General features: G+C 42.9%; 1 protein-coding gene across 6 annotated transcripts in view; it reads right to left on the bottom strand.

The window, feature by feature from the left end:
- Nucleotides 1-26027, bottom strand: part of ZNF365 (zinc finger protein 365) — a 49398-nt gene that overhangs the window by 5874 nt on the left and 17497 nt on the right. For 4 of the 6 annotated variants that reach the window (XR_007122762.1, XM_047703058.1, XM_047703055.1 and 1 more), the window contains exons 1-3: nt 17938-18587; nt 15466-16222; nt 3234-3414 (exon numbers count right to left, since the gene is read on the bottom strand). Coding sequence is in view for 5 of the 6 variants with exons in the window: in XM_047703058.1 (XP_047559014.1) it covers nt 3234-3414; nt 15466-16208 (924 nt within the window). In the remaining variant the exon portion in view is untranslated. Of the gene's footprint in view, nt 1-3233; nt 3415-15465; nt 16223-17937; nt 18588-26027 lie in introns of those variants that run through there. The other 2 variants (XM_047703056.1, XM_047703057.1) reach the window with 2 other exon arrangements.

Genomic DNA, 26027 nt, shown 5'->3' with positions numbered 1-26027 from the left:
TTTTGGCAGATGGGATATTAGGTCACTTTATGTCTAATCTGACAGCATTTTTTAGAGCACAAAGACAAAATATCAGAGTAAGCATGTTATGTTTTTAGAAATCAGCCAGGTGAAAAAGAACACAGATGCTCAAGAGAATTAAGGGGAAATACAGATGCCAAAACATCATTTCAGAAGAGGCCTTTACTAAATGTGAGGGGGAATTTTTCTAGGGCATAAAAGAATCTTAAAGCTAGAATGCACTTTGGAAAAAAGCACCTCATACATCAATCTAGAGATTTCACTGCTGTCTGGAGGTCGTAATGAGAAAACGAGGGAAGAGGACAGACAGTGCTTCTCAGTGCAGCCTTCATGGTGAAGAAGAGCCAGGTCGGCTGGGGACGGCACTCCAGGCTGTCCTGAGCTGCAGCATGGAGGGCCTGAGGCCCCAGAAGCCAGGGCTCCTCACTGCTCTGTGCCTTCACTAAGCTGGGCCAAGTCAGTCAATAAAGTGATGACTCGAAGCTTGGCCTGCGTCAGAATGTTCTGTTCCATCTCAGGGCGCACGGGGGCAAGGAGCTCTCCTGGGAGGGGCTGAGGCCTCAGAAGCCAGGGCTCCTCACTGCTCTGTGCCTTCACTAAGCTGGGCCAAGTCAGTCAATAAAGCGATGACTCGAAGCTTTTCCTGCTAAAAGCATCCAAGTTCTTCTGTGTGTGGAAGGCCATGGGAACCCTGGGAGGCCGGACTTAGCACTTGCATTACATCAAAGACAGTGTTCCTAATTTCACAGGTGCGTGGCTATTGTTAAGATTAAAGAGCTGAGGGAAAAGGGAGAAAAGGTCTGAGGGTCGGCAAACTGCATGGTGATATGCTAGGTAAGGTTCAGAGAGGAGTTTGGAGGACTTCCATGAACACAGGGGAAGTGCATCTCTGCTCGATCCTTCCAGAAACAAAGGGCTTCATTCTTGGTCTTTTCAGGGCAACGCATCCTCCCCACAACAATCACAGTCGCTTCACTGCAGCCTGACCATGTCCTACTCACAGACAGCTCTCACTTCTATGTTCCCCACTACCATCTTAACGGCATTTTCCTATATTTCACTCAGTCAATTCTTCCTCGGGTAGATCAAGTCCGATGAGGGCAGATCATGTCATGTTTGAGACACAGGAGGCATATGCATGGATTAATTCCCTGCTTATTTGTATGCAGAGTTGTGTGTGGACATGTGCATCTGTACATCTATGTATTTATGTGTATACATGGGTGTGTACACGCACATAACTTCGTACATACACAGTTGACTAGGAGAGGTGAGACCTGCCCAACTTCTGATGGTGTGTACCAGCATGGAGAAGAGAATCACTGGCAATGTCTCTTAAAAGATGTTTAATTTTCAAGCTGGAAAAATAAATTGAGCAGAGGAAAGAGCACAGAAATATAAATAAGAGAGAGAATGATAGACTTCTTCCCTTCCTCTTTGCCTTCCATTGCTTTCTCTCTTTCTTTAAGATCCTCTTGGCTTAGTACAGTAGACGTTTACCCATTTCTGGGTTATTTGTAAGCCTAAATATTAAAACTATTCAGGCTACATTTTTATTTTAGAATTGTTAACCACCCAAGTCAGGTGATGATCAGAGAATTGAAGAGGCCAGAGACCCTAGCAAGCATCTAGTCTAACTGCTTCATTTAATAGAAGATTTATAGGCCCAGGAAAACAAGGAGCAGGGCCGGAATGACCTGGAAGCCAGGCCTTCTCACCTCACATCTAGGCCCCGTGACCCCATGCTGCACACTCTCCTGGTAGACAGCAGGATGGAGAGAAGGCAGGGAAGGGTTCAGAGTGTCCCTCCTGCTACACAGAGTTGGGATTGGACTCACAGTTTCCCAAGAAGGTAAGAGAAGAACTGAGGAGGGAAGTGTAAACTCCCTCTCAGGAGACCACAGACACCAACAGGAAAATAATAAACATATCAGGTGGCTGAAACTGCCTTGATTACAGTTACTGGAACCACACAGAAGTAACACACTCACTTTTTCCTGTCCGCTTTTGTTCCTGACTGGAAAGTTCTAGAGCTCCCGTTCCTGCCCTGCTCTAAAGCTGAGTGTACGTTACAGTAAGACTGCATAACATTTCTTCACTTCTTCCTTCCTCCCTCTCTCCTTTATTCCTGTTGCCTGTCTGTCCCTCCCACCTTCTTTCTTTTATCCACCTGCTTGTCATCTCATTCCTTCTTTTGTTTAATCATGTTTCCTTTAAATCTTGGCTTCCAATATGCTCAAACTAAACTTTTTGAACAACCAGTAGCAACTTTACCAACATTTCGGTTCGCATAAATGTTCCCTGTTTTTCTTTCCCTCATATGTACAGTCCACTTGTGGGGTAAGTAAAAGAATCATTTAAAAATCTTTGGGAAAGGGATTAAGCCTAAATAAAGTCAAAGAGATCATGAAAATGTTATAAACCACTTTGGGGTTTCAAAAATCCTTCCTTTGGCTTTGTTACTGATACGAAAAAAAACCTGTTTGGATGGCAGATAGGACCACCCATCCCCCTCATCCCAAGGGTGGTTATTTAGACCTCCTTCCACCCCCAAAGAGACCAGGGAATCCTGATCAAGCCACTTAGCAGAACCTGGACCTTCAGCCATTTCCACAGTTCCTGTCTGGGCTCCAGGGGTTTCTTAAGTCCCTGAAACAATATATAAACTTGTATGCAAATATTTATTACAGAACTATAACCTGTGAAATTTTCTAAGACTTCTTGAAAATCTACTTAAAGAATGTCTCACCTATTGAGACTACTGGATGGTGCTGCCCTTCCTCTAAAGGAAAAAAAAAAGAGGCATGTGGTTAGATTTTGCTATTACTGAGAAAGGCCAAAGATTTCTTAAGAGCCCCTTAAAGAGCTCCCGAACAGGGTAATGATACCTTCCAGTCTACTTGAGCACCAGGGTTGGGACCGATGATTTCTTTGGCCACTTCCAACTCTATTATTCTTTAGTATAAAAAATATCTCTACCTATTTCTCTTGGTGTGGAGTGGTCAGGTGAAGACAACCATGTATCCGGAATTTTGCTAACTTCTAGGTAGGTGTCTGGGCTTCACTGTATCACCTCATACACAGGGATGAACTGGTGCTGATGTCTAGAGGTCTCCCAAAAGTCATTCCCCAGCTCCCCTTTCCTCTGTCCTTGACCCAGTCTCGCCATACCCAAGGACTGCAAGCATGGTGGCCGGACCTGAGTGACTTACCACGTGCCCGCTGAGGTCTCGGCAGAGGCCAGCGGCCTGCTGGGTTTGATAGTACTCTAACTGCTTTTCCGTCAGTTCTACCCGCTGCAACAGATTCTCAATAAAGTCCTGGAGCCGGGCTTTCCCTTGAACCTCCTTCTCAGCGGCTGCTTCCAAGAAATGGTTGAATGTAACGACTTCTCTGCAAGGCAAAAGTGTCAGAACACAAAGCAGAGAAATGAGACAAGAATTCATTCCTTCCGCACGTACTTACTGAGAGCCGACTATGTGTCAGGCAGTGCCCTGGGCAGCATGCTCACGGCAATGACAACGGAGGTAACATGATGTTTTGGTGATTACATTTTGAGATTACATTTCAGTACAAAGAGAGGGTCATTATCGAATAGCCAAATAAATATCTGGGCCAGGAATGATAAATGCTAGGGAGAAAACTGAAACTGTGTGCAAGGGGATAGAAAGTAACAGAAGGAGGAATAGCATGAGTGGTATTTCAGAAAGGGGTCAGGGACCACTTTCAGGATGGGGAAAAGAGGGGACCAGATACCAGAAGGAAATAAGGAATAAGCCAGGAAAGTTCACGGGGAGGGTAAGCCAGGCCTTTATGGGAACAGGCAGACAGGACGGCTGCCTGACTGTGGGCAGGGACCGGGGAGGACGGAAGGAGCAAGGGCCACTGTGACGACTCCAGATTTTCTTATAAATGAGATGGAAAACCAGTGGACACTTTTGAGAAAAGTTCTAACTTACATTTTAGAGGTCTAGCTCCTGGGGGAGAAGAGAGCACAGGGAGGGAAGGTATGGAAATGAAAGGGCATGCTGAGCACTGGAGGGTGTAAAATGAGTCATCTTGTCCAATTATGCATTTTTGAGCTAAAAGTGAAACAGTCCAAGAAATGTCATCCTGAGGTAGACTCAAAGTCCACCGGGAAAGCTATATTAGCTGACAGAGAAGAATGCACATGCAGACTGCCCTTCCCCTAAAAAGCTAAGCAAAATATCCTAAACAATATTCCTTTATCTACATAATTCATTGTCATTTATAGACCCAGAAAAATTGCAATAACTTTATTACTATTTGATATCTTTTTATTTCTAATGCATGGATGAAAACAACACTTTCCTGAATTATAATGAAATTTGTTCTTTATAAAGATTCAAATACATGAGGAATATAAAGAAGAAAATACCATCTGAAACCCTGTCATCCTGAGACCACCACCTGTAACAATTTGGTAGTCATTCTCACCGGCAGCTCTGCACGCGCGCGCGCGCACACACACACACACACACACACACGTGATTGGCCTGAGAATTCTCAGCACCAGGTAATCAGCATGACCAACATATTATCACAACTCTCTTCATCCAGTTCTCTATAAGAAATTATAAAGATCCTTTCGGCCTTCCCCTCTGTATGTCCTGCCACACATACCAAAGGGGTAATGAATGCCATCATTTTACTACTTGTTGGCTATAGCACTTCTTGTATACGCCTTCAGGATCTCTCTATACTGTCAAGAAGTACCCCCTCCTTTTTCTGGCCACGTTCAACATATGCAGAACCACGATTCTAAAGACTGCTCATTCTCCTCCAAGCCTCTTTCATTTCAGATTAAGAAATCCCAGTTTGAAAACATCTAACCTCATGCAGTTGTTGTAGAGAGTTGATGAAATCCACTGCTGTCTCTGCACCTTCCACTCTGCTCCATAATTTCCTGAGAGCAGGACTTCAGGTAAGCCTGACCCAGGAAGTTTGGCAGAAGGTTTTTGCAAAAAAGTGGTTTCTTGCTCCTTTATTCTGTACAACCAGTCAGTGACTCGCTTTTACAATTAGTTGTGATTTTTTTCTCTCATAAATAAGTCACACTTGGCTACATTGAAACCTTTTTGACACTTCCTTCAGAGTCAAACATCTCTGCAAAACCTTGGAAATTATGTATTTATAAAAATAGAAAGGAGATGGTTCTGATGTAATGCATCACAGAACTGCTTATCATAGTAGCCCCCTTTTTTCCCCTAGTTTCCTAGCCAGGATCAAACATAAACCCCAATTCCATAATAATTCTAGTATTTTTCAGTAGCTAAGAAATAGTCACATAAAAGAAATGAATCCTTTTGGAAAGGAGCTTTCTCCCATCATCAAGTCTCAAGTTAATTTCCAGATGTTTCCGTATGAACCCAGCATGGAAGCGGTGTGTTTTCCAAGCTGTTCAGGCCACAGACACTGGCCAGTTTTCAAGCTCTACCGTCATTCAGCTTTGATCTGCCTCAAAGTAACCTTACCTAGCCGCAAAATAATGGATGGAGGGTCCATCCGGGTGCTACGTCCAGCATGCCACAGCTGTTCATGGCTCCAAGGAATGGTTGGGATCCTTTAGATGGAGCTCAAAAGTACCAAGAACACAGAGCCTGGGAAATGGCTAATGCCTTCCTCTTTCCGACAAAAAGGGTTCCATTCATTCAGAGTCAAGTCCGTTGTAGAAACTTCACTTGTAGGTGATAATTAGGTGATATTCGTAGACGACACCGGAATCATGACACAAGTCTCCAAACTGTACTTATCAGGAAAATAGCCAAAACCCACAACCCTCTCCCCTACCCGAAAGAAAAACATAAAAAAAAGAGCCAATTTTTTTTCCAGTTCATTTTGGTTTGTAATAAATAAATAATGCAATAAATAAAATAAATAAAAATTAACTTAAATTTCCTCATTATAGAAATATTATTTACATTTATTTTGGGAAACATAAAAATTGACCTATTGAAAGATCTAAAACTGAGCAAGGGCCAAATCGGCTTTTTTGTTCCCTGCTTAAGCCCATCATTCGATAGAATACGTGACACATAGTGTTCACTATGTATTCATTGTAATGAGTATTTTAAAAGGACAAGGAAGAAACAAAAAATGACCCACAATCCCAACACCCAAAGGTAACTACTATCAACATCCTAGTATGTTTTTCCAGTCTTTTTTTTCCTCTATGCAATATTTACTATGTGGGGTTCTCAGGCTGTAATGCCTAAAATGTAAAACAGCAATATTTGACAGCTTAATCCTACAGGATTAATATCTCAAAAGCAAGAAGACAAATCTTAGTGCAATACAGTTTATGGCTGTATTTTTAAATCATGGAATGTTTTGCTATCAGTTCTATATAAAACTTTTGCAAATTAACATTAACGCTCCTAGCTGATCCTGGGGAGCTATGTTAAGTCTCAGAGAGAAGCATCTTTTTCTAACATCTCCCTCACCCAATTACCCTGTGCCCTGAAGCTGAGAAGTTAACACCCTTTGCATTTTTCAACCAACCTGGTGTCAATACTAACGTAATTTCAGTTTATGAGTGGTTCATATCAACTAAAAAAAGAAAGAAAGAAAAAGAAAAGACAGAAGAAGCCTGATGATTTCATTTTAAATACGATGTTCTATCAGACGATGGCTGGAGAAGTGCCTCGTGCTGAGAATACGTTTGGGTGTATTAGATAAAAACGGTTACCAAACCCAGTGACTAATTGGGGACTAGCCTGTGTGTACAACTTCAGATTCCCCTTTCACATCCTATTCAATCTGGACTAACAATATCCAGAAACATTTCCTATTTCCCCAGGGAATCTTGGGAATTTCCTGAATGAAAAGGAATGAGGTTTAACCACATTGCATTTATAAGCACTTTAATAATTAGACCAAACCGCTGAATAGCCATTCAAAGTGGAAGAAATACTAGTGGGTTTCAATATCAAGAAGAACAAGATATTCTCTGATAGGATTTCAGATCTCATATCTTGATGAACCTTGAAGAAACTACCAGTTGTCAACTTTTGGCATAGTAGCCAAGCAGAATATCTTCTGTTCTCCGAAAAAGCTATTAAAGTACCCCTCCCTTTTCTTACTACATATATATGTGAGCTTGGATTTCCTTCATCTACTTCAACCAAAAGATTTGCAACAGAAGAAATGCAAAAGTAACAAGGTACAGCTGCATTCTATTTAAGTCGCATATTACAAATATTTGCAAGACCTATAAAACCATGCGACTCCTTCTGCTAAATTGTTTTTAGGAAAACAGTTATTTTTATACAAACATGTTATTTACGCTAACAAGCAATAGATTTCTTATTATTTTTACATAAATTAATAATTGTTTTTTAAATTTCTAAGTTTTCCTTTTTTTGTAAGATTTTATTTATTTGAGAGAAAAAGAGAGGGAGAACACGAGTGGAGGTGAGAGGCAGAGGGAGAGGGTGAGAGAGAAACAAATTCCGCACCGAGCAGGGAGCTTGACTCGGGGTTCGATCCCAGGACCCTGAGATCAAGACCCGAGCTGAAGGCAGACGCTTAACCAAATGAACCACCCAGGTGCCCCTAACTTTTAATTTCTAATACAGTAAATATTGATAGATAAAACTCATGCAAACAAAACTTCTGGGGGGTCCTCAGGTATTTTTTTTTTTTAGCAATATAAGGGGAAGGGGGGCCAAGGAATCTGAGACACTGCCCCACTCGGTACAAGTGCTCCTGAATCTCAGAACGTGGGTGGGGAGTGGGCAATGAGGTCTGCAAGCCCAGGAGGATGTGGTCACAGCCCGCACATTTATTTATTCTGCTATTCTGTAACTCAACAAACATTTATTGAATGTTAGCTAGTACTGGCTTTAGTGTTGGGGCTTTCGTGAACCCAGCTTTCTTGAGAAGCTGACTGCCAAACGCAGGGTCAGCCCACATTTCCTGGGAAGGACTGGGGAGTATATATTTCAGGTTCTGCAGGCCATCTGGTCTCTGTCACACTTACTCAACTCTCCCTAGCACAAAAGAACCACAGGGGCTGTGTAACAATAAAACTTTATTTACAGACATTGAAATTTGAATTTTGTATAATATCTATATGTCATGAATTATTAGTTTTCTTTTGAGTTCTTTTTCACATTAAAAATTCTTGGCTCACAAGCTCCTCAAAAACAGGTAGCAGGCTGGATCAGGCTGGTGGTGTGCTAAGCCTGGATACAGTGTGAGAAGCGAACACTAAAAGAAACAAATACTGAAATAAATATGTAATTACAAAGCTGAGCTGAATGACTAAGAGAAAGAATAACACGATGCCATCTAAGAGAAGAGGAAGACACTTGTGTGGTTTTATTTTAGGTTTTCAACCCTGTGACCTAGAATACAGGGGGAAGACTGGAGGGCCAGATGGGTGAGAAGACAGAGGGAGCCCGTGTGAAATCCCATCAGGCCGTGGTGCAAACCAGCTTTGGGGAAGCTAACTGATTCTACCTTACCTCCAGCCCTGTCTTTGACTTCTCTTATATGTATTTTTTAAAGAGGTTAAATATAAGAGAACGCAAGGTTTTAAGCTTTGGTTGAAAATATGCTTATTTAAAATCAATATTTGGTACTAAAGAAAGAAATACCAGTATAGGAAAAGAAACTGGCCTGAAGCTCACTGTTACACAGAATGATTTGTGGAGCTAGAAATCTGTCCATATCTTGAGATTCAGGAACAGAAGGGCAGTGAGTGAAAAAGCCCTTATAGTGCAATCAAAGCTTTATTTAGAAAAAGTATTTTTCCCCTATGCACTCATCCATTTACAGGACAGCCATAAGGTCTGAAACATTGATAACATTTAATTTTTTACAGATCAAACCCTTCCATTTCTTCTTCTGAGGTGGGTTAGAGACAGGATAATTCAGAAAAATTAAAGATACACTGTCATGGGATGAACCCACTCTAGAAGCAGGTGTAGAGACAGAGGGATTATGTGCACTGTGGTGTTCGCTACAATGTTACATAGCCATCCAACCCTGCACTGTTAATAGGAGACAACACACTGATCATATCATGTACTGTAATTTACAGTTATTTCCCTATGTTTCCAGCTTTCAGGGCCATCCTGTAGCCTGATGTCCCCCTTGGGCCTCATAAATGCACATCATCTCCCTCTCCGCTCCAGCACCAGGGATCTCCCTTCATTCTGGTTGTGAGTCAGATTCTTATTTCTGCACACGCCGTTTTTCCACAAGGGCCCTCCCCTTGCCTTTCCCTAGCCCCCATTCTTAAGGAGTCTTCTGACCTCAGGGCTCTCCCGTTAGGAAGCTTTCCCACACAAGCCTAGGTGTGGGTGACCTGCTGTGTTCTCCCACAGAATGTTGCACCTTGTCACAGCGCACACTGCAGAGGACTAGTCATGCCATGTACCCCATTCCACTGGGACATCTGTGTGGTTAGGGACCTTGCCGCCTCTTTCACTGTGGTCACCCTTGCACCAATCACAAGCCCAGCACACAACAGGGGCACAACAAATTTCTGCTGAAATGTACGTGAAATGTACAACCCATCTCTAGTTGAAAATCCTTAACTGAGGAAAAGAGCCTGAGGTTTCTTTTTATCTTTTTCTAGACAAGTACAGGGGCATAAAACCAAAAAGTAACCCACAACACAGGTACCTCCCACAGGACCCAGGGTGGGATCGAAAATGGATGCTTCTCTTCCATTCTTAGACAACACTTTAAAATCAGCTTCTCCTCCCAAAGGCAAAGCTCTACCAAGTTATTTAAATTTCATTTTACATTACTGATTTATGAACCTCTTTGGAGGTATGTGAAATGGTAAAAATACCTCTGGCTAAAAATAGGCTAGCTATTGATCACAGAGCACCTCAGACAGACCGCGATGTCAGCCGCAAGGCAAATCCTGAAGCTGGAGTCTACCGCCAGCCAGTGCTGGGAGCTGGGCTGCTGACCTGGAGCTCAGGGCTGGCTCCTGCGTACCCCCACGCTGCCCCCGCCCCCCTGTGGAATCGGCACCTGTGGCACATCTGAAGCCAGGCCATCTCTACCTTTGTTGGCCTCTGGCCTCAACTTTCTCTCTTGGCCTCTTTGACTAAACCAAAACGTATATAGTTCTCATTAAGAGCTTAAAAAATACCTTTAATGAGAAAGTCAAATGACTCTTACTGGTACTAAGTGGATCAACACTACATGTAAGGCCCTCAATCCAGATAGAAGGCGACTGACACTAGACAGACAGGGAAAAACGGAATATTCTCCTTGGTCTCCAGCCTTTAACCATCCCGAACAGGACATGTTTGACGTCCAGTTTTTCCTACATTATTTTTAAGTCTGCAGGGAAAGCAGCCTGGAAAGAGAGGACCTCATTTACATAAACACAGTAAAATATGGAGCAAACAGACCCCTCCCTGTCCCACTGAACCCTACATGTAACATGATTTTTCCTGGCCTGTTTCCTAGCTATGGATCCATCTGGAGACCAAGTTGTTACTGCTTTCGCTGATCAAAAATAGGAATGCTGTAATTAAGTGGCAAGAGGGTTTAGCTGTGCAAAGCAAGTTACCAAGTCAAACTTACCTTTAAAAGTCCAGCATCCCACAGCAAGCTTAGGATAGAAACCTAAATGCCGGTTACCTGGCTCAGGCCACCCTTTATGCCTCTTTCATCATGTCCTTAAGGATCCGTTTAACATTTAATTTTACCTTCTGGCCTCTTGCTGTCATGAAAGCAGAAACAGGACTCACCTGCTATACTACCTATGACCTAGAACAATACCTGGCCCTTGGCAGGGACTTAGTGCCAGGTTTGTCTCCTGGGCTGACTCCCAGCAGAGAGGAGGGCAAATAATGAAGGAAGAAGGGAAGGATTATCTCTATCAGACTTTGCAAGGGAGTAGCATGGAGGTGAGACAGAATTACAAGGGGGCCCCTCATCACAATCAAGGGCTGTCTGTGGTACATGATCCACTTTGACTGGCCATGGACATCCAGAGTCAAGTTAAAAAGACCTGGCCTGGTATTCCAGAATCTGAATAGCATAACCACACTTATGACGCCAGCATTTCCCTATTTCCCAACACCTTTGATGCCAGCTGACATTTGCTTTAATCTCATTAGAGAAATAAATGACGTCACCGTAGCAGTTCTCTCAAAACAGCAAGGAAGCCAGCCCATTCCAAAATGGGCCAGATTCAGTATTACATAAGTCTTGACACTTTGGGCAAATACCACATTTTCAAAAGTCTGGCTGAGACACAGTGAATTAATGGAAAAAGCACTCAACAGAGAGATAGGGAATATGGGTTTTGATTTCAGCTCTGCTACCAAATTTTTGTCCTTGGGCGAGTCATTCCACTGCTCTGGGCCTTATTTTCCACTTCTGTAAAATGAGAGTGCTATCCTGAAGGAGACAGAAGTACCTTTCAGTTCCCAAAACACACAATCTCCCCAGGTGCCCTCTCTAACAGTCTTTCTTCTCCCTGCTGTCCCTTCAACGTCACTCTCCTCTGGCCACTGATGCAAACACTGCCCTTCCTTCTCGCTTTCTCAGTGTGGACGCTCCACGTTAAAAAAAAAATCTGTTCTTTAATGGTTTATCAACTTGAAACCATGCCTTGTATTTAAGCACTTGTTCAGCTACCTTGGGTCTGAACATGGACATGATCGCAGGATGTTTTATTCTTCCTATGTAGGATGTTAGCTCCTTAGAGGAAAACAGCGAGAGTTTTATGTTCCCTATATACACCTAGCATAGTGTTGGGCCCATCGCGGGTGCTCAGGTAGGGCTTCCCAGTCTCACCAGAGGGAGGTACAGAAATACTCAGGATTAGTGGCGTTACACGGGTATGCTCCAAACCTTGGATGACTGACTCAACCACAACTCAGCTACCATCCAAGTCCATCCTTTCTTGTTAAGGGACACCTTACTGCAAGGTCAGCTGGGATTGATTTACCTGATTATGGGCAGTGCTACCTTATAGCTCTGAAAACTCCTGAATAAGTAAATACCTGCTTCGGTAGGACTTGTAAAGTTGCAGAGACTTTGCGAAGATGATGGGCAACAGCTCCCTTGGATTTGTGCTCCAGAGACTTACAGACACCTCTCTCCAGAGGTACAATAAGACTCACCAGCCCCAAAGTACAAGATACTGCCTATCCAACCCATCTCCTCTGTTAGAGTTTACTTAGGCCTTCTACAATGCAGGGTGATTCAGCCTATAGATGGCTTCGGGGCAGAAGCGGCCCTGGAGTCTTTCATTTCAGTTTGAAAGAAAGGATTCTAAAGTTGAGAGAACAAATCCGTAAGCAGAAGAGCCTCATGCAAAATCCATAACCAAGTGAGCCTCTTAAGCCTCACCTGAAAGGCTTTTAAAGTTGATGGAAAAAAAATCCGTACGCAAGAGAGCCTCATGTAGGTGTTCGGGTTTTTTTTAAACAGAATCTCCCATCTGGGTCTCAAAGGGTCCCCAAGTTGAAGTCCACATCGACTAGGACTGTAACCACCTGCGTTCTCTCACAAATGAGTCTTGAGAGCTCATCTGGAGGGGTTTAGCCCCTGGTTTGTTCTCTGGCCAAATAGGGTTGTCCCATAACTAAGAGGTCACCTCTTGGGTCCATGACACAGCTCTGTGAGGCTGGTGAGGAGGGAAGGGCCTTGTGCAGGGCAGGCAAATCTAGTCAAATGAATTCGGTTTCAATGGTGTGGCAGATGGGCGGCTGACTTGCTCTCCATCCCCATTTTGGGGGCAGGGACGGGTGTCAGGGAGGTTGAATACCACAGACCCTGACGGAGCTGGCCATAGTCACCCTCTCAGACCAAGAGCTCCAGTGTCCTTCCTGAAAACAAGACTCTTTCAGTGTTATTTTATGTACAGAAAGAGTGATTATTTGAGACTTGAATACAGAAACTGACAAGCCAGGCCAAATGAAGGCTTAAAAAAAATGGAGACTTTGTTAATTTTATGTTTAAAAGTTTAAGGCAGTTTCACTGTATTTTCATTTAAAGTTTTTTGTTTGTTTTTTTTTAATGCTATTGCTTCCCCTCCTCCCTGGCTGTCCAAAATGACTTACTAAAAACCAATTCATAATTTATCTTCAGATATACTCACAAAAACGTGAACAAAGATGTATGTACAAGGATGTTAACTGACACATTATTTTTAATACTAGAAAAACAGAACAAAACCGTGTATTCATTAATTGCAAACTGATGAAATCAGGCATGAATGCATCCACACCACAGAATACCATGCAAGAGCCAAAAGGAATGACATAATCCTATACTCAGGACCTGAAAGATGCCTGCAACATACTACATTAAAACAAAAAATACTCCATGCATAAATGGCAGAACAGTATATGTCACGATTCCATTTGGGAGAATATAGTATGTCTGTGTGTAAAGTACATATGATTGTATCTACACAGGAAAGCTCTAGAAGGACATTCACTGACCTAAACCATTGCTTTCTCTGGAGGATGGAGTAGGGTATCCTTGGAGAGGAAGGGACCCTTTTAACACATACAAATCTACCCTGTTAAATTTTTTTTTATGAGTATGTATTACTTTTTCAATTGGTCCTCAGGTGCTAGCACTGGGTTAACATTATCATAATTGATCCATGCATGGCCCACTTTTACAAAGTCAACCAGATAGTCTTAATAATAAAGCACTTTGAACTCACAACGCCAAATAAAATTTAGATCCTTAAGAATAACTTAGATCTAACTATAGGATTCTCCCTGCCATCATATTGGCTTTCTTCCCAGCAACCACCAGCCCAAATCCCACATTTGTTATTACTTGTGTAATTAATAAGTAAAATATGACAAATCAGTATGTGCAATCAGTTTTTTTTTTCCTTTTAAATTCACTGCTCTTCAATCAAACACCACAAATTTAATTCTAAGCTTTTCTTTGCACATAGGGGAACCCCAAGTGCCATTTTTCCAGTGATGCAATGTTAATCACCCTGCTGGCCACAATGGTTCATCATGGCACTAACTTCCCACAGGGAAACTCCAGAAGCCCAGAGAGAAACATTTTCATTACAGATCATTTCCCTAAAAGCCAAGTAAATCCATGGCTGATTCGAATCTGTACTCACTAGGTAATTAAAAAAATTTCTAGGTGATCAGAGCAGGTTTTCCCTCTAGGTACAATGTAGGTATTTAGTGACACTAGGTAATGGTCTCTTTAATATATAGGGTTTCTCAGCCTCGAACCAAACAGAGAAGCTTTAACTACTACATTTTAAGAGATAATACAGGGTAGAAGAGTGCTAGTAGACACGGAAAGTAGGAAATTAAGTCAATCTCTGTAATATAATCCAGATTATTTGAAACCTTCTTCCTACTTTATCCTAGGGTATCCATTTTTATGCTCTTTTTTTTTTTTTTTTTAGATTTTTTTTTTTTAAGATTTTATTTATTTGTCAGAGAGAGAGGGAGAGAGAGTGAACACAGGCAGACAGAACGGCAGGCAGAGGCAGAGGGAGAAGCAGGCTCCCTGCTGAGCAAGGAGCCCGATGCGGGACTCGATCCCAGGATGCTGGGATCATGACCTGAGCCGAAGGCAGCTGCTTAACCAACTGAGCCACCCAGGCGTCCCAATTTTTATGCTCTTTGATTCTACAAATTCTGAGCCTCCATTTAAAATTAAATCTAACATTATGCATTTGGGAAATACACTGCTTTACTAGGTAAGCTTTTCTAGTTTGAGTTGAAGCCATACTTATTGATAAGGAAATGCTTTTCCAAGTATGATGTCTTTCACCTCTATCTTGTGAAAACCACTTGCCAACTCTGTGCGAACAGGCCTGACTGACTCTAGTCTTACCATTCTACAAAAAGAAAATTCTCAAACTAAAATCACAGAAGCCAGCAGGATCAGAAAGTCTCCTCTGGGTTTACTAATGTCGGCTTCTTCCAAATAAAAACTATAATTAAATGGATTCTCAGCTACCAACATTTAATTAACACGAGCAGATAATCCAAAATGGCAAAGCAGCCAGAATTACTGGTATTCAGAGTATATTTTTATACTTGAACAAGACAGCATCTCATGTTCTTGACTCTGCTAGGCGGAGGCTACCAAGAAGGAATGGCTGGGCTAGAGCCCCCTCTCTGCCCGCCCACTCACCTCCCCCAGCTCACCAGCTAGTGCTGGGAACCGATCCCACCATGCATAGACCCCACTACTCCTCTCTCAAAACGTGCTGTAGTTTCCAAGGCGAGAAGGGACTGAATATTTTGTCTTTCCTGCAGCCGGCTCGCAGACTATACACAGAGAGGGTAAATAGTATCAAAAGCCTTGTGGGTCCCGAGTTCAGCTGTATCAGTGAGAAAGGTAGCCGAGGTACCTGCAAGCAATAAAAACCAATCCTAGCTTTACATGTGCGGGTACCCCGGGGGGAGGCGCTTAAAGCGATGGCGCAGCACCACTTACTCTTCCTTCCGCAGCAGCTCCTCCTCGGACTCGGTCAGGCGCTGCCTGAGCGCAGCGATCATCTCCACCGCCACGTCCACCTGGCGGTTCAGGACCCGCTCTCTCCTCTGCACCTCCTGCTTTTTCTGCGTTAGCTGCACAAAGGCCGCCCGAACTTCCAACAGTTCGGCAGTTTTCTGGGCCAACTCTTTGGTGAGCTTATCGATTCTCTTCTCGATGGTCCTGTCCACGGCCTCGACCATCCGGTTGAATTTTTCTCGGACATGAGCCTCGAAAGCGGCTTTGGTGTCCGGGGTGGGCAGTCCGGGACTGGAACGCGGCCCCTCCAGCGAGTCTGCACGCAGGTCCAGCGCCGTGTAGGTCTGCACGTAGGACACGGGCCGCTCGGCCACCACCTCGAATGGCTTCCTGTCCTTGGAGTGTTCGTGCGAGATGCTGTACAAGTTCACATAGCTGGGTTTCTGCTTCACCACGTGGCCGGTGCCCTGCAGTTTTCCCTGCTTCAGGGGTTCTGAGGAAGTGACTAGGTCTGTGTCTTTGAAGGACGGAAAGAGGCTGCATTTGGTCAAGAGGGTTCTTTCCTGGTAGCTGTGACTGAATTCCAGATGGGCCCTCAACGAGGACAGACTTCTAAATCTGGTATGGTCTCCACACCTCGGACAGCGGAATGGCAGGCACACAGCAACATTCTCGAAGGACTCCTGCCAGGGGTATCTGCTTTCCTCAAAAGCCTTCTGTTGCATTACTCTTCAAATCCTGAACAGGGCAACATAAAACATAGTTCACACGTCTGTTTAAAAAATGCTCCTGAAACACTTGTGGCCCGTTCATCAACACCACGGCAGAGGCCTTTGGCTTCAAATGCCTTTGGTAATATAACATCTCACATTAAAATTAAAACCTACAATCCGTGGGCCAAATCCAGCCGCATTCACTCCTTTCTGTGTTGCCTTCTGCTGCTTTTGCACTAAAGGCAAAGGTGAGTGACCTCTGCAGCCTGCAAAGCCAAAATGACTTACTCCTTGGCCTTTAGGAAAAAGCCTGCCAGCCTCCCCTCCCCCTGCCCACGATAAAGAAGGTGGATAACATTCTCTTTTTGCAGATGAGAAAACTGGAGCAAGGAGGTAAAGTAATGAATTCAAAGCCAGATGGAACGTGGCAGCTCCAGAAGTGAAATTCAAGTTTCTTGCCCTCCCGAATTGAGTGCACTAACTGCAAATCTGTGCCCTATTTTACTGATACAATCCTGATAAGCATGAATTCCAAAAATGAGGAAGACTCACATGAATTGTCAAAACTGTCCTGAGAGAGCGAGTTCAGCAATCTTTCTTCAAACATAAGAATGATATTACTCAAGCTAGGTGCAGTGGCATTAAACACAGAATCAGCTGGAAATTTTTCAACCTGAGATTTTGCTTTTAGTTATTGCTGTGATGCCAGAAATCAAAATGTTATTGTAATGACAGTCTCCATATTCCAGAATTACTGACATTTGGGAACTCAAGATATCAAATACGTTTTGACCCACTAGGGGCCATGGCCATGGCCAAGACTTTATAAAGATATGGTTTTCTGAATGATTTATCTCATCTCTGATCCTGTTTTAATATGATAACCTTTAGAGATGGCCAATATGTGAACCTGGCAGGTATCAGCATAAGTCTTTTAATAACAGGAAGTTCTTATTTCCTTGTAAGAATTTATTATCTTAGCCCTAGCAACAGATGACTGCTAGCAACCCTATTCTGCAAGCGGGGCATACCTATTCCCTCCAGGAATGGCTTCTATTTAAATGTTAACAAGCCTTGGGCCCCCAAAAGAGGAAGCTCAGCTAAGGGTCTATACCTGGAAAGTGGTGTTATTGGAACCTCAACCTCTTCCGAAAAGCAAAGGCCCAAGCTGTCCCCAGCCAGCTAGGCAAAGCCTCCAGGTTAATAAGCCTCTGGCCCCCGAGAGAGGAAAACCTCTTCCTGTGCTACTCCGGGCTGTAAGAGATAGGCTGCAAACCCCGTGGAGATAGGCTGCAAACCCTGGCCGAAAAGGCAGCAGAGAGGTGAAGGCAGGGGAAGTCTGGATTCCAGGCGGCAATGGAAAAGGGTTGGCATCCCTGAATGGGGGAATGGGTAATCACACACTCTGGGAGTACTCATGCTTTCAAGGGCCCAGCGGAAACCCCAATCCACAAGGTTGGCGGAAAAGCCCTAATTTCCTCTGCCAGCCCTGGGCAGTCTGGCAAAGACGCTGCCCCGAGGGTCCCGGCTCTCCCCGCCCCCGCTCCGCTGCGGGCCAGCCCTCAGGTGCCAGAGTGGATTCGTGCGCGCACGAGTTCCCGCAAGTGGGGGCCGACGGCGCAACTCCCCGCCGCGCGGAGAGGACGGGACCCCTCTCCAGCCCAGGACCGCTCGGCCGGCCCCCGCTGCTGCGCCCCCCGGGCCGGGCCGCAGGCGCGGAAGCCCAGCCGCCGCCACTTACCGACTTGTTGCTGCAGCCGCAGCCGCTGCTGCTGCCGCCGCGGCCGGTGCTACTGCTGCGGGAGCGAAGCGGTTTTCAGCAGAGCCGTAAATCAGGCTAAGCCGGGGCCCGCTCCCACCCCCCGCGCACCCTCGCGCGGGGACCCGCGGCGTCCGGGGCGGAGCGTGGCGGGGGCGGCGCGCGCCGCTGCCGGGGACCCCGGGGCCCGAGAGCGGACGCCCCGGGGGCGGGGGCGGGGTGGGCCTGGGGCGCCGCGGCCCCTCGAGTGACACCCCGCTCTGCCCCGCGTGGGGGAGCACCGTCTCCCCGCCCCCAGCCGTGAAGCGGGATGGGGCTCAGGATCCCACTGACATCACGCGGGGAGACGCCGGGATCGCTCCCCCGGGGGAGGGAAGGGAAAAAGCGTGCCAGGCTCGGAGGCGCTGCGCTCTCTGCAGGCCCCGGCCAGCTCTTTTGCACTTTACAGTTACTGGGGAGCGGGAGAGTGTGGATGAGGATGAGGCGCGGCTTGGGTATCTTCGCTAATCTGCCGGCAGGAAGGTCCGGTGGTTCATTTTAGGACCTCTTCTTCCTAAGCAACGGGGACGAGAATGTCCCCGAATAACCTAGAGTCTCCTCTAGCCTTACCAGCCGAGCATCCTGGTGGTATGTTAACCGGCAGAACTAAATCTAGTAAAGTATGTGGGTTGTGAATAAATAAAGCGAGAAGACCCCCCCACGCCCTCTCCGGGATCTGTGAGGGACACGCCTCCTCCCTCCCGGAGTCCTCAGGCATCCAGTCTCCGCCCCTCCCCGCAGGAGCGAAGATCTCTCATCCTAAGGAGGCTTCTTTCCTTCAGGAAGACCCTGATGACTCAGCATCTTATTTTAACCTGCTTCAGGGTATTCCTGGTCTAACTCTTGAAGTATGAAACCAGGGTAAAAGTTACTGTTGGGTTTTCTTATTAGAAAGAGAGATTCTGTTCATCCGTATAGTTATTTCAATGCATCTTCTCGACTCCTAAGGGTGTCTCTGATCTCAGAGCTTCCCATACTTCTCCTTTCAACGCTGATTTTATTTCAGCTGTGAATACCTCAATGACTATCTTAGATTTTGTTTGTTTATGTAATTAAGAGCCCAAGCTCTGGAGTCAGACATGATTCAAATCCTAATGCTGGGATTCAAATCCTGACTCCTAAGATCTGCATCAAGTTGGACTTTTCTGTCTTGGATTTCTCATCTGTTAAAGAGATAGGGGGAAACTACCTTCTACTGGGGTGATGAGGATCAAATGAGGTTGTGAGGGTAAAACACTCTCTCTGACCCAGAACAACACTGATAAAATCAGCTCTGGTTATTTCAGGTACAAGAGAGGAGGCTACACATCTATTAAAAAAAAAGAAGAAGAAGAAGAGAAGGGGAACTAAATATGCACTCACTTCCACATAAAGGGTGGGTAGGCTGTTGTGCTGGGGTGCATTCTCTTTGAAAAGATTATATTTCATTGAATTCATCCGATGACCGTCCCAAAAATGTTTATTTCAAAAATCAATTCACTTAGTAAAATATTTTTAAGTGTGAAATGTACATGTAATGGAGGGCAATCTCATCTTGGTCATCTAGTGGATGGGAGGAGCATACAGGGTAAGCCTCTCTCAGCGGCTGCCTGCCTTAAAACAAAATAGACCAAATGTAGCCCTTGAGGAAAAAAGCTCTGGGGTTCAGGCCCCTCCCATTTCTTAGCTCTCTGCCTCTGGTCCTTGAGTTCCTCCCCTGTAAAAATAAAAGGATAGAGATTTTCAATGTCCTATTTTCACCCTAAAAGTATCAAGGATAGTATCAAATAATTATGGAGAGGTTGTATTATGTACGGATTAGAGTTGAGCACTGTGGGAAACTCAACTTTGATAGACATTCAGGACCTTACAGTTACACCACTTGCTCTCAAGGGGTATCCTCCCACTTCCAACCAGCAGCGTGAGCATTAGTTTGTAACTAGTTAGAAATGCAAATTACGTGCCTCACACCAAACATCCGAAACTCTGAAGTGGGAGCAGGCATTCTGTGGTTTAACAAGTTCTGCAGGTAATTCTAATGAACACTAGTTTTTGAGAACCTCTCATTTACACAGTACTTCTTCATTTACTGTCTACAACAAACCAAAAGGTGTGCTATCTCTATGATCATTGTGTTTATGCTGGGGACTGTGCTAAGCATTTTATTATCTCATTTAATCTTGCCAACACCTGTGAAGGAGAGGGGACCCTGTGCACTTGGTTTCAGCCACACTGGTATTGCTTTTCTCCTCCAAGTGCTCAGTTTTTCCATCTCAGGTCCTTCTTTTCTGGATAATGCCTACTTATCTGTCAGGGCTCAGCTTCCGTGGTCCCATTCCTAGGAGGTCTGCCCTGATCCTGTCCAGCCAGTTAGCTCCTGCTAGTAAAATTTATTACAGCAGAGTTTATCACAATGGAAAAATTTGTAGAGTTACCTATTTAATATTTACGTCCATTATTAAATCATAAGCTACATGAGTCAGGGACTCTGTCCTACTTCCCAGCATATTTGCAGTACCTATTATGGTGCTGAGCACAAAGGGCTCAGTAAATATTTTTTGAAGGAATAAATGTTGAAACAAATTCCCTTTCTACTTTAGGGGAAGCTGAGGCTCAAAAAAGTTAAGTAACGTTCCCAAGATGACATACCTGGAAAGGATTAGAGCCAGGACTCCAAACTCCAGATTTTAACCACTATTCTTACAGTCTTTCCAATTTCTGACAAATAAAATAAAATTCTGAGAGAGAAAATGACTTGCCCAAAGTCATATAGCTAGTAAGTAATAGAATCAGGATTAGAATCCATGTCTTCTAATATGTATGTTCTTTTATACTACATTATGATATTTTACCCTGCCCTTCGGGATCTTACAACTAGTGGAATGGACAAGATATATCTATATATATATATAGATAGGTATCTATATATATATTTCTTTTACTACTATATATATAGTAGTAAAAGAAATTAAATAGGTCATATCTACAGGGCTTGGAATCGCGCCAGGTACATAGTAGATGTTCAATAAATGTCTACTGAATGAATAATGATCATAGCTTCCACCTTTGGAATATTTACAACATGTTTCCTGCTAAGTGTTTATGAGGATATCTAATGCTTCTCAGAGTAGGGTTCTTGAAGTCTGGGAAGCTTGTTAAAATGCAGATGTCTGGAATTTTTACCTAGAATAATTACTTGAAATCTATGTGGTATGATTCTCGAGAATCTGCATTTTCCCCTATCTCCAGGTAACTCTCACATCCACCGAAGTCTGAGAAACAATTTGTTGTTAAAATCCATTCAAGACAGACATTGGTAGCACAAGGGGAAATGCTGCTTGGGATGACATGAAAGTTGCTGAAGGTCACACCACTCACAAGCATCAGATAGTAAGGATATGAATTGTCTAGACTCCAAAAGCCTGTGCTGTTTCCACTGCCACTGTCAAAGAAGGAGAGATGGGGAGCGGAAAATACTCTGGGCAGGATGGAAGAATAGGCAAGGAGGAAGGAGGGAAGGAAGGCGAAATGATTACTAGGGAAAATACATTTCATTGAAAAGGGAAAGAGACTGTGGGCAGGGTTGTCAGACCATCCTGCTGAAAGCCCTGAGAACTGAATGGAGATTTACAGGCTGCCTTGCCTCTCTCCTTGTCTAATAGCATCTTCTCATGGCGACCAGAAGGACAGCCTTTCAAACACAGGTTTCTTGACCCACCGAGGCTTTCTAAATGGCAAATGCACTTTACTAAATACAGTGGTTACATTTGCCAAAAAGTGACTTTAGAAGGACCAAACACAGACCCTTTCAAATGTGAATAAGCTCCCCAGATCAAAGGAGGACCCCAGATTAGCATCTGTGTGCTGTTGGGCCCCTGAGTGACAGAGCTAGGAAGTGGCCTGAAGATCAGAGGCAGTCCTCCTCAGTCAGACAAATCATGGCACACAGAATGTCAGGTAATTATGAAAATCCAGGGAGGAAGGATATGAGTAAACTTGCTCCAGACTGACGTTAAGTATTGACTTTATGTAGCAGATAAGTTCTCTGCTGTTACATCTTCATCTCCCTAACACACCTAATTGCATTTATGTATTCTGTTTATCCAACAAGTAGTAATGGCGTGCCTACTATGTTCCATTACTAATTGCTTGCTTTGTTTCAGCTTCAGAGTCGGAACTCTAATCTAGCTTTAAACCCTCTACCAGAATAATCTACTAGAAAACTCTATTTCTGTTAAATTTCGTTGGCATGGCAACCACCAAGCAACATCATGGAGAGTGCCTTAAATCCCACAGCAGTCTGTTAGCCTGAGTGAGTCTGCAGAGAGGAGGCCATATAGAGAGGCTAAAAATAGACAATTTACAGCAAGGTGCCCTGCACCCCTACCACCCAGAATGATTATTACTTATTTGCTCCCTTGGCTCGGGTCAGCCTGGAGCCATATCGGAGAATGGGCCAGGCTTCCAACTAGCAGGGTTTTCCTGCCCCATTCCTGGACTGGGAATGTGGAGACCTGAGGTCTAAAGCCAACTTCACCCCCTAATGAGCTGTGTGAGGTTCTATTCAGGTGGGGCAACATCTCTGGGATTTAGTGTCCTTGTGTGTAAAGGGCAGGAGCTGGTATGAATGAAGGACTCCCCTAGTTACTAGTCCAACATGTTTGTCATTGCCTTGCTAACAAAGACTGGGGGACTAGGGAAGGAGACATGGCAGGCAGTGATGATGGTGTCAAAATTTGTCAACAGGTAACTCAGCAAATAACTTTAGTTGTCATCTCTTCCGGTAATAACAGCTAGTGTGTATCAGTTGTTGACCACGTGCTGAGGATGATTCTTGGTGACTCCACAGAATATGCTATTTTACCTTCCTAGCAAGACTTGGGGAAAGGCATTACCCTATGTTAAAAATGAGTAAACGGAGACACAGAGCTGTAAAGTAAACATCATTTTCACGGGAGTAGCAGATTTTCTAGTTAGGATTTGAATTTGGAACCATCTAAATTCAGAACCAACGGGCTGACCATGATTCCGTTGTATCCCTTGTGCCTCGACCATCGCCTGGCACCCATAGGGCTCTCAAAGACTAATTGTCAAATGTGCAGTAAATGACTGGTATGCTAGAAGGTTCTCAGTGCCTATTATTCAAAAATCTTCAAGGCTTTTTTCTTTCTTGGTAGTTTATTATGTGAAGAGAAACCTTTGAGACATCTCCCCTAAGTGAAATGGTTGCGGGAGAGCTAGAAAGCATGTTGCTATGGAATAAAATACACAGAAAAAGATACAGTTAAAATAGGGGGATTGTTAGATAATGAGTCTGAATTATGCAATTATGTGGAGAATGAATTATGAAACTGATGTTCTGTCAAAATAGGGCCTGTTTTCTAGGACCTAGAATACATGGGCATTTTTGTTCCTCTATTTTAGGTGAAATTTTGTTTTTAGAAGCAGAGAGGGAAAAGAAAGCACTTATAACTATAGGCAAGAGAGAACTGAACTTGAAAATAAAATACAGGCTATAGAAATAATTCTTATTAGGAAGAAAGGTTGCCTCCCTCCCTACTCCCCCGCTCTGCCCCCAGCAGTGCAGGACTGATTTTCTAGGTTATGCTAAGAGATGTATTGTACTAGGCTCATGGCTAAGATCAGAAGCTAATTTAAAAAGACAGCTTCTTTGGAGCATAACTATTATGAGGTGAAAATAAGTAGTGTTTTTCAGTTTCTACTACCTAGTCTAATTCCTCTCTAAAAATAAGTTGTTAGATTAAAGTTTTTATTGGAGATGAACACACAGATAATTTTTCATATCGTAAGTGTGAATCATAATGAATTTTCACAACTAGATACACTCATGTGACAAGAATCCAGATCAAGAAATGGAGATTCTGCTTCCCAGAACACTCCTTTGTATTCCTATCAAGGACCCACCGTTTCCTTTCCTGGGGTAACCATCACCCTGACTGCAAACAGCATGGGTCAGGCCTGCTTCTGTGTGCTTCACGTAAATGAAATTGTATTGCATGTAACCTTTTTGGTTTGGGTAGATGTTGCCTAAAAGTATTCAAAGATGTTATTCCAATTTATAAACAAACCTACCCTTCATGTGGAAGGGTCCCAAACACTACACATCCTCTCCAACTCTTGGAATTTTCTGATGTTAATTGAGCCATTCTGGGAGATGTGTGCTGACAATCTCATTGTGGTTTAATCCACAAGCCCCTGCTGGCTAACAAGGTTGAAGCACCCATTCACGCATTTTTTTTGGATATTTGATATTGCCTTGTGAAATGTCTGTTCAAATCTTTTCTTCATTTTTCTCTTGGGTTGTCTGCCTTATTCTTATTGATCAGTGGAAGTTTCTGTGTACTTGAGATACAGTCCCTTGTTATAAATACATATGAGGAGATATTCCTTTATGGTTAGCACATTTTAGGTCTCACTTAAGAAATCTCTACCTTCTTCAAGGTCATGAAGATATGTTCCCATGCTGTCCTCTAAGCTTTTTTGTTTAATTTTCACATTTAAATCTACAATCCACTGAAATTATTATTTGAGTAAGAGGAGAGAAGGGGTCCATATATATGTTTTTTCACATGTCCAGTTCATCCAGCGACATTTGTTGAAAATATTATTCTTCACCCATTGCATTATTGCCTTTGTCATGAATCAGGTGACCATTTATGTGTGGGCTCTCTAATCTAGTTAACTGATTAGTTTATATAACTTTGAGTTCACTACTGTAGCTTTATGATGTGTTTTGTTCTCAGGTACAATGAATCTTCCAGCTTTGTACTTTCTCTTCAATTGCCTTAGCTATCCTTGGGCCTTTGCATTTCCGTATAAATTTTAGAATCAGCTTGTCAACTTCTCTAAAACAAAAACAAAAACAAAAACCTGCTGGGATTTTGATTGGGATAGTGTTAATTTGTAGATGTAGATTAGTTTGGGAATTGACACATTGAGCCTTCTAAATATTGAAAGTGTATTCCTAAATTTATTTAGATATTTAGATATTTAGAAATTATTTAGATATTATTATTTAGATAGATATTTAGATTATTTAGATATTATTTAAATATTAGATATAGATATTTAGATATTATTTAGATGTTTTAGATATTCTCTCTCAAGAATGTTTATTGGGCATTGCAAATCTTTTGTTGAAATTATAACTATATAGCTTCTGTTTTATTCTAATATAAATAGTACATTTTAAAATATGACATTGTATTTGTAACAATATATAGAAATATAAATGATTTTTAAATAATGATCTTGTATCCAACAACATTGCAGATTTCAATTATTATTTCAAATAGTTTATGGATTCTTTTGAATATTTGTAGAATATAATCATGCAGTCTAGAAATACTGACAGTTCTTTTTCCTTTTCTTTTTTTCTTTCAAATTTGAATATCTTTTAAAAAATATTGCAATGGTTAGGACCTCCAGCAAAATATTGGATGTAAGTAGTAACAGCTAGCATCCTTGTCTCACTCCTGATCAGAAGGGAAGTTTTCAATATCTCACCATTGGGTATGATGTTTGCTGTTGATTTTTTGTAATATTCTTTATTTGTTTTAGAAAGTTTACTTTTTATTCTGTTTGTGAAGAGTATTTTTTTTAATATATAATAAATGAGGGAGAGAGAAGTTTTGTCAAATTATTTCTCTGTATCTATCGAGATGTTCATTTAAAGTTTCTCCTTTTTTTGGTTAATATGGTTGGATTAACTTTTGAATGTTAACCCAATCTTACATTCCTAGAATAGTTTCGATTCATGTCACTAGATTCAATTGTCAAAAATTTTGTTAAAGATTTTTACATCTATGTTCATGAGAGATAGGTCTGTACTTCTTTCTTGTAATATCCTTGTCAGGTTTTGGAATTGTGCTATATTGGTCTCAACAAAAGTTGGATTTGAAAAACAGTCTGTTTTCTGGAAAAGGTTATGCAAGATTTGTGTTATTTTTCTTTCCCTTAAATATTGTGAGAATTTACCAGTGAAACCAAGAGAGCCTAGAATTTTCTTTGGGGGAGATTTTTAAAATAATGAA

Source organism: Lutra lutra, chromosome 14, assembly GCF_902655055.1.
Source record: "Lutra lutra chromosome 14, mLutLut1.2, whole genome shotgun sequence".
NCBI classification, from domain to species: Eukaryota; Metazoa; Chordata; class Mammalia; order Carnivora; family Mustelidae; genus Lutra; species Lutra lutra.
Note: the sequence above shows the minus strand (reverse complement) of the source record. Positions and strands in the feature narration are given on the sequence as shown.